At 42.1% G+C, this 7,966-nt stretch overlaps 1 protein-coding gene across 8 annotated transcripts in view; it reads left to right on the top strand.

Moving 5' to 3' along the window:
• Nin (ninein) overlaps positions 1 to 7,966 on the top strand; it is an 85,010-nt gene that overhangs the window by 56,532 nt on the left and 20,512 nt on the right. For 3 of the 8 annotated variants that reach the window (XM_033765175.1, XM_033765176.1, XM_033765177.1), the window contains exons 17-21: positions 53 to 1,572; positions 3,093 to 3,209; positions 3,324 to 3,393; positions 5,096 to 5,311; positions 6,956 to 7,069. In XM_033765175.1, the coding sequence (XP_033621066.1) occupies positions 53 to 1,572; positions 3,093 to 3,209; positions 3,324 to 3,393; positions 5,096 to 5,311; positions 6,956 to 7,069 (2,037 nt within the window). The remainder of the gene's footprint in view (positions 1 to 52; positions 1,573 to 3,092; positions 3,210 to 3,323; positions 3,394 to 5,095; positions 5,312 to 6,955; positions 7,070 to 7,966) is intronic. The other 5 variants (XM_033765179.1, XM_033765180.1, XM_033765181.1 and 2 more) reach the window with 3 other exon arrangements.

The following is a 7,966-nucleotide window of genomic DNA, read 5'->3' as shown; positions in this document are numbered from 1 at the left end:
GGAGAGCGCGCACCGCGCCACCCAGGAGACGGCAGAGCGCCAGCGGGCGGAGATGGGCGACCAGATCCGCAGGCTCCGAGAGGAGGTACAGGACCTGCGGCGGGCAGCATCTCCCGCCTCCCGGCTTCTTGGCGGCTGCCAGGCCAGCGGAGGGGAGAAGGCCGAGGGAGATGGAGCCCTGTCCCTGGTTCAGCAAGGGGAGCAGCTGCTGGAGGAAAACGGAGACGTCCTCCTGAGCCTGCAGAGAGCCCACGAGCGCGCAGTGAAGGAAAATGTGACAATGGCCAATGAGATTTCCAGATTGCAGCACAGGCTGCAAAAACTAGAGCCGGGGTCGCTAATGTCGTCCTGTCTAGAGGAGCCAGCTACTGAGCTTTTTGGAAACTGTGCAGAGCACTCAGAGCCTTTTTTGTTGCAAAACCAAAGGAAGCGACTAGAAGGTGGAACCATGAGTCGAACCCTAAGTGATCTGCAAGTCGGTGAGGTGGGCGACCTGGGAAGTACAGGGACAAGCTCAGCTCCGAGACAGGGCCTCAAAACTGAAGAGTCTGAAGCCTCCATGGAGAGTTTTTCCGAGCTTGAGAACAGTGAAGAGACCAGGACTGAATCCTGGGATCTAAAAAATCAGGTTAGTCAGCTTCGGCAGCAGCTAGTGATCTTACGTGCAGACTGTGACCGGGCCTCTGAAAAGAAGCAGGACCTGCTTTTTGATGTTTCTACATTAAAAAAGAAACTGAAGATGCTCGAGAGAATCCCGGAGGTGTCTCCCCAGTACAAGCTGTTGTACGAAGACGCTAGCAGAGAGAACGCCTGCCTTCAGGAAGAGCTGAGAGTGATGGAGACTCGCTACGACCAGGCTCTGGAAAGCAACAGAGAACTCACCACAGAAGTGTTCCGGTTGCAGGATGAGCTAAAGAAAGTGGAGGAAGTGACTGAAACGTACCTTAGCCTGGAAAAGAGTTACGAGGAGGTCACAACAGAAAACAAAGAGCTGAATGTTCTGGTTTTGAGGCTCCAAGGGAAGGTTGAGGAGCTGCAGGAAAGAGCAGCCCTGCAGTGTGGCTCTTCCTCCTTCTGGGAAGCCTCTTTGGACGACCTGGAAGTCAAAGCTGCAGAACAGGTTCTAGAACTGGGTCAGAGGCTGGAAAAGTGCATGCCCAAAGTTATGAGAGTAGGCCACATCAGAGAAGAATGTAAACAAGGAAACCAGTGCCTTGAGCAAAGAACCACGCAGCTCTTGGAAAAGGCCAAAACACATGAAATTTCCTTGTTGCACAGAACAGTCGGGACACATCAAGAAAAGCCCAGAATGCAGAATCAGGTTATCCTAGAGAGAAACTCTGCTCTCCTGGTCCAAGACAAACATTTTCAACGTCAGGCCACAATAGCAGAGTTAGAATTAGAGAAACAAAAGCTTCAGGAGCTGACTAGAAAGCTGAGGGAGCGAGTCACTACATTAGTTAAGCAAAGAGATGTCCCTTGTCCAGCGGAGAAAGAGGAAGAGCTGAAGGCCATGATGCATGACCTGCAAAGCACATGCAGTGAGATGCAGCAGAAAGTTGAAGTTCTGAGGTAATGTGTGTGCGTCCTAGGCCTCGCGGAATCCCGCAGAGCAGCCGGTCGGCTCTAATTCTGCTGCTTGTCCTGCCTAAAGAAACTAACCTGTTAGTCTCGAAGAAGAGGGCAGTACCCTAGCCTTCCTTCTGCTTCTGTGTCATATTAACTAACAAGTAGAATAACCTCACTAGGCGGCCTTCCCTTCCTCATAGCCAATGACTGTCGTGCATAAAGGGTGTGAAAGTGCAACGTGGCAAGCGTGTGCTGTTTAACCAGTGCGTCATCAGCCTGCATCCTCCACTCCCTGCTAGCACTTGCTGCGTTTGAATGGAGATGTTATTTTGCTCAATGTTCGTTACTTTACTCATTTGGATGAAACATACACAAGAGTGAATGCCTTTTGTGTATTATTAACTCCCATGGTAGCTAAGAACTCTCTTCTTATACTAACACAGGAAAAAATAGTTCTTCACTTAAATCAAGGTGCATGCTGATATCCTATAACAATGAAAATTTATCTTAGAGCATATAATTTTACCAGGAAGTCACAGGAGTCTAATAAATGTACTTGAGGAATAAAGACAGAGGCAGAAACCATTGGAACCATACTCACTTGAAATCTGACTGCATTAGTCTGCTAGCAAAACTCGTTTTTTAAAAAAATTTGTAAAATATTGCTTTATATCTTTAGTGTATTAATGGTATGAAGCAATTCTTTAATTCTGAGTGTAGTTATTCCTCCTCCTGAGACCATTTTTAGTTCAAAACACCAGAATGTGTAATGAGATGAAAAGTCAGAAAGTAAAGAGTATATGTATTTCAGTGTGGCCCTTTGACTTGTGTATTAAGTTTTCTTTCCATAAGTCCCTAGGGCCCCAAAATGAAAGCTCTTGCATCTTGGTAATACAGCGTATGTGAGTTCAGAGTGAGGAGGAGTTGAGGCTGAGATAAATGGAATCCTTGCTCAAAGCAGTGTGCCCACCATTAAGAAAACCAACAGTAGGGCCGGGGATTTAGCTCAGCGGTTTGGTGGCCTGCCTTGCAAGCACAAGGACCCAAGTTCAATCCCCAATACCAAAAGGAAAAAAAAAAAAAACCAACAGCCAGCTGGGCTTGGTGGCACACACCTGTACTCCCATGCTAGGGAGGCTGAGGCAGGAAGAATACCACGAGTTCAAGGCCAATCTGGGCTACATAGCGAGTTCAAGACCAGCCTGAACTACACAGTGAGACCCTGTCTCAAAAAACAACCAACCAACCAACCAACCAGCCAGTTGGCACTTGTCCCAAGCCGTCTTCGTGCTCACGTGTTTTGTAGCCATACTTTTCTGACGTCTTTTAGCGAAATTCCTGCTTCCCCACAGAAATGAGTCAGTATGTCATAAGTTAATTTCCAAGTACTAAGAGACTACTAATTTAGACTTCTCCTTCTGACTGGCATGGAATACTTACTTTATTGAAAGTTACTAGAAAATATTTTCCAAAGATGCCAGATGACTGCCTTGTAAGTTTTTAAAAATATCTCTGTACTTCAGATATGAATCTGAAAAGCTTCAAGAGGAAAATTCTATTTTGAGAAGTGAAATTACTACTTTAAATGAAGAAGATAGCGTTTCTAACGTGAAATTAAATGGATCTCAGGAAGAACTGTGGTAAGACATAGTACACACTTCAATTTTCTTAAGACATTTAACCAAAACTAAAAAGCTATTTTACTTCAATTTTTAAAACCTAACTCCTAAATTAAATTTTCATTGTTTCTTTAGGCAGAAAATAGAAACTGTAGAACAGGAAAAAGTGGAAATTCAGAAGATGGTTGAAACTTTGAAGAAACAGGTAATGAAACAGTATTTTCCTATATTACTTGATTCTAAAATTTTCTTTTTTTATTTGAAATAAAAATATGTTGCTAGAATATTACTAATGATATAAGCCTGTAACTTTTTAATTTAAAAATGAAAACTTTATATTGAGTCTAAATTAGATTGCTGTATTTTGGAAAATAATGTATATACTATTTGTAGAGCCTCAGTGCTTAAGCCTTACAGCCAGTGGGAATGGAGAGATGGTATTTCTGTACCATTCCTGTGAATACTAGCTCCAGCCCTTGAGTAGTTTCTACTAATGTTACCTCCTTCCTTTTTTTTTAAAACGAGACTAAAAGCAGAAAGTCAAGGATAGAATTTCACAGATGTAGAACACCAGCTAATCAGCATATCACTTCACAGAACTATGATTTATTCAGATGGCTTGTGCCTATCAATGCTCATTTTATATAATCTTACAATAACCAGTGAAATATAGGGAGGCCATTTAAGAATATGTGAAAGAGTCAAAAGACAAGGATATTCTGGGAAAAGAATATTTTCAGCACTTGAAGTAGCCAAGGTGTCAATATCCAAGGTATATTTTGTACTCTTACAAATAAATGGCAAAATCTGTTGAAAACAGGCAATCAATATGAATGATCAGATCATCAAAACACACAACATAAGGGGTTGGGGATTTAGCTCAGTGGTTCTGCTGCCTGCCTCACACGTGCAAGGTCCTGAGGTCAGTCCCTGGTACCCAAACAAAACAAAACAGACGAAGAAACCACACAGCATATAAATAGATGGCTAGCCTCATAGTGATTAGGCCCATTTAAATGAGATTCCTTTTTTCCCAAATAAGCTAGAAAAAAATTAAAGATTAATATCATTCAGAATTAAAAGGGTATGAGGAAATGAGAAATACATCATTGATGAGATTATCAGTTGGTAGCACTATAAGCAAGACATTTCAGGGACATCTGTCAGAACAATAATATGTATGCACACCTTCTAACCCAGCAAACCCACTTCTTAAAAAAAGATCCCACATACAAGATGCTACCATGTGCAAGTGGATTTTCCAGTAGGTTATTTTGTTTCTTGCTAATTAAAGGAAATGATGGGAAAAAACTATATTCCTATCAACAACTTTTTTTTTTTTTTTTTTTTTTTTTTTTTTTTTTTTGGTACCGGGGATCAAACTCAGGACCTTGCACTTATGAGGCAGGCACAATGCCACCGAACTACATCCCTGGCCCTCTATATTCCTATCAGTGCAAGAATGGATCAATTAATTATGGAAAATCTTGCTACACAGAATATCCTATTGCTGCTAAAAATATAGCATGTGGTAGTTTCTGAACACACCAACTTGGAAAAAGATAAGCATCTGTAAGATATTGTGAGTGGAAAAAAAATGGGCCACCCAAATATAAAATGATCCAATTTTTTTCCTAAAATAAGAACCTCTGTGTATATATGGGTTTTGTGTATGCACAGGAAATGATCTAGTTGCATGCCCCGTGGAGTGGGGTTAGACTGGTGTCAGGCTTCTCCATGCACTTCTGAATTGGTTGAATTTGTAATAATGAGTACGTAGTACTTCTGTTATTACATGCGTACATTTCTTTTAAAACTTTACATAGAAAGGGAAAAATAGACCCTAAATCTGTCTTTCAGTAGAAGTAGGGTAAGAAATTTTAAAAATTTATTTCAATTTTAATTAGATTTCAGATTTGAAAATCAAAAACCAACAGTTGGATTCAGAAAAAACAGAACTTAGCCAAAAGAATTCTGAAAACCAGGAAGAACTGCAAGAACTTAATCAGCGTCTGGCAGAAATGCAATGCCAGAAGGAGCAAGAGCCAGGAAACAGTACATTCAAGGAATGGGAACAGGAAAAGTCTAATCTGAAAAAAGAGCTGGAACACTATAAAGTACAGGTATGATCAGTGCCACCCAGTAGGTTTGTAAGAAAATACAAAGAAATGCAAGAAATTCTCATAATAAATTTCTTATCCACAAAGCCTTAATACTTAGAACAGTATGATAGTGGTACATCAGTATCCATGCCAGGCAGATAAATGGAACAGAAGGTCTAAAATACAAAACAATTAACCAGAAACTGACGAAACTGCTACAGAATAGAAGGTGGTGAGAAAGTGAGGGACAGAGGAATGGGAATGTAGTTACAGGGATGAGAAAGGGCGCGGCACTTCTCTAAATTTATCTTTGCATATGGCTGGGATTCTCAAAGGGAGGGATGAACCTAGGGCCTCGGGCCTGCTAAGCAAGTGTTCTCCCACCAAGCTACATGCCTTATCGTGTTTCAGTCTTCAGATACTCTCAAAATAAATGCACAAGTAACACCAATCAAGATCGGGGCCTGGGGCAAAATAAAATGGAACACAAACATTAACAACCAAATCTAAGAATGAGACTAATAAACCACACCGGGGAGGGAAAAAAGTAATTTGGAAATTATCTTGACTACATGTTGTTCAGGCTAAAGACAATAAAAGAACTGTACGTAAATACTAGAATAATCTGGTCAGTAACTGTGATTCTCTTGGAGATGGGAGTTAGTGACTCTATAGTTGCTTTATACGTATCCTAGAATTGAACAGGTAAGGAACTATATTGTAGAGAGTGAGAGCTGGCCTCCTCACGGCTGGAGAAGAAAGTGGCAGTGAAGGCTGAGATGAACCCTCTGCTGTTGGCCTGGGGTCTGAGGTCTGAGAACTATAGATACAGAGCCAGACAGACACAGAGACACGGTGGTGTGTATTTACGTGGGGTACACCAATCTTGGTTTCTAAACACCAATTCTCCTGCAGAAGGAACCAGGATTCCTTGGAGAGATAACTGATTACACAGCTGGCACTGAGAAAACACAAGGTGAGCTTAGAACATTTCATGGTGCCAAGAAGAAGAATGTGCTTTTAAAAACAGATGGGACACGGGCCGGGGACTTAGCTCAGTGGTGCTGCTGCCTGCCTCACAAGCAGAAGGTCCCAAGTTCGATCCCCGGTACCAAAAACACAAAGCAGATGGGACAAGTCAAAAGAGCACAGGCCCCAACCTGAAGGAGCTTTTGAACAGTTTGATGAGGATAAAGGAAGTATAGAATAAAGCAAATATAATTATAAAATACAGAATTGAATAAATATCTAAATGCATATTAACAAAATTTGATTAAATTTCTGGGGCTCAACAGTTCTTTCTTACAGACATCTAGTAAGTGTAGAAAGAAAAAAAAAAAAAAAACCAGAAAACCATACTTAAGCAAACAGCTAAGTATTGTAGCCAAAATCCATGGCCAGACGCTAAAATTAGGAGGAACAGGCTTGGCATAGTCTGAAAGGGTCTCTCCCAAGAGACACTTTTGGTGGAGAAACACGGAAAACGACGTTAGGAAAGTCTTTGAGGATAGCACTGGGTAGAACCATGGAACATACAGATAAAGGGCCATGAAACAGCTGTTGTTGAATCAGTGTCAGTGTCTCTCTACCACTACCTCTGTGCGCCTAGTCAGCACCTCCAGCCTGCGTGAGTCTGTCTGTCCTGTGACTTTATTGTCCACTCAGTCTTCCACTTTAGTGTCTTCCCTGGAGGCAGAACTTTCTCGAGCGAAAATACAGACCCACACTGTGGAGCAGGAAAACCTCCTTCTCAAAGAGGAACTTGAAAAAATGAAACAGGTAAGGCTGCTCGCCGTTTTGGGGGCGGGGGCTCATGTTTGTGGCCACCAAATGTCCTGTGCCCCGAGTCCTGTCAACTGGCTTTGCGCTTAGAAAAGTTGAGGACTTGGAGTACAGGTCTGTCTACAAAGGCTTTCCTTGAGAATCCTCCATTTTCTTCTACAGTTCTATAATTTGCGTGTGTTATAGATTCTAAAGTCCCACTACTCTGCATGAAGCCCAACCACTTCGACATAAGAAAGTTGTTGTCCTGCTTTCTTCCAGCTGGGTGATAAAGTAACATTACTTTGTCTAAAAAGAGGGTGACTTTCTTGCTCATAATGTTCATACCTCTGTCCACGCTGATTTGAGAGGACACAGATGAAACCTCTTCCTGGCAGCAAGTCTGACGTATCTCACATAAGCAGAATAAACTCCACAGCACTGCCAGAGGTGCACTCTCACTGATGTGGCTTTCAGGGTTCCAAAGAAAGGCTTAATTTTAAGTATAAAGGAGCATAAAATTATGCCCTATACCATCTTACTTTATTCTTTTCATTATGTACAGGGAGGGATCTTTCAGTTGAAACAGCTCTAATTCGTAGGAGAATGTAGTTCCACTTTATTCACTTGCCCCATCCTCAGATTAATATTACGGCACCCTCGCTGAGCATGGTGTCTGACACACACTCATAATCCAAGCAGGCAGGGAGGCCGAGGCAGGAGGATCAAAAGTTGGAGTCCAGCTGGGCATGGTGTTGCACACCCATAATCCCAGCACTCGGGAGGCTGAAGCAGGAGGATCGCTGTGAGGTTGAGACCAGCCTGGGCTGCACAGTGAGTTCCAGGTCAATCTCAACAACATAGTAAGACCCTGTCTCAAAAACCAAAAAAAAAAAAAAAAAAAAAAAAAAAAAT

The sequence above is a fragment of the Fukomys damarensis genome, unplaced genomic scaffold (assembly GCF_012274545.1).
Source record: "Fukomys damarensis isolate Sample0158 unplaced genomic scaffold, DMR_v1.0_HiC HiC_scaffold_17, whole genome shotgun sequence".
Taxonomy (NCBI): domain Eukaryota; kingdom Metazoa; phylum Chordata; class Mammalia; order Rodentia; family Bathyergidae; genus Fukomys; species Fukomys damarensis.
Note: the sequence above shows the minus strand (reverse complement) of the source record. Positions and strands in the feature narration are given on the sequence as shown.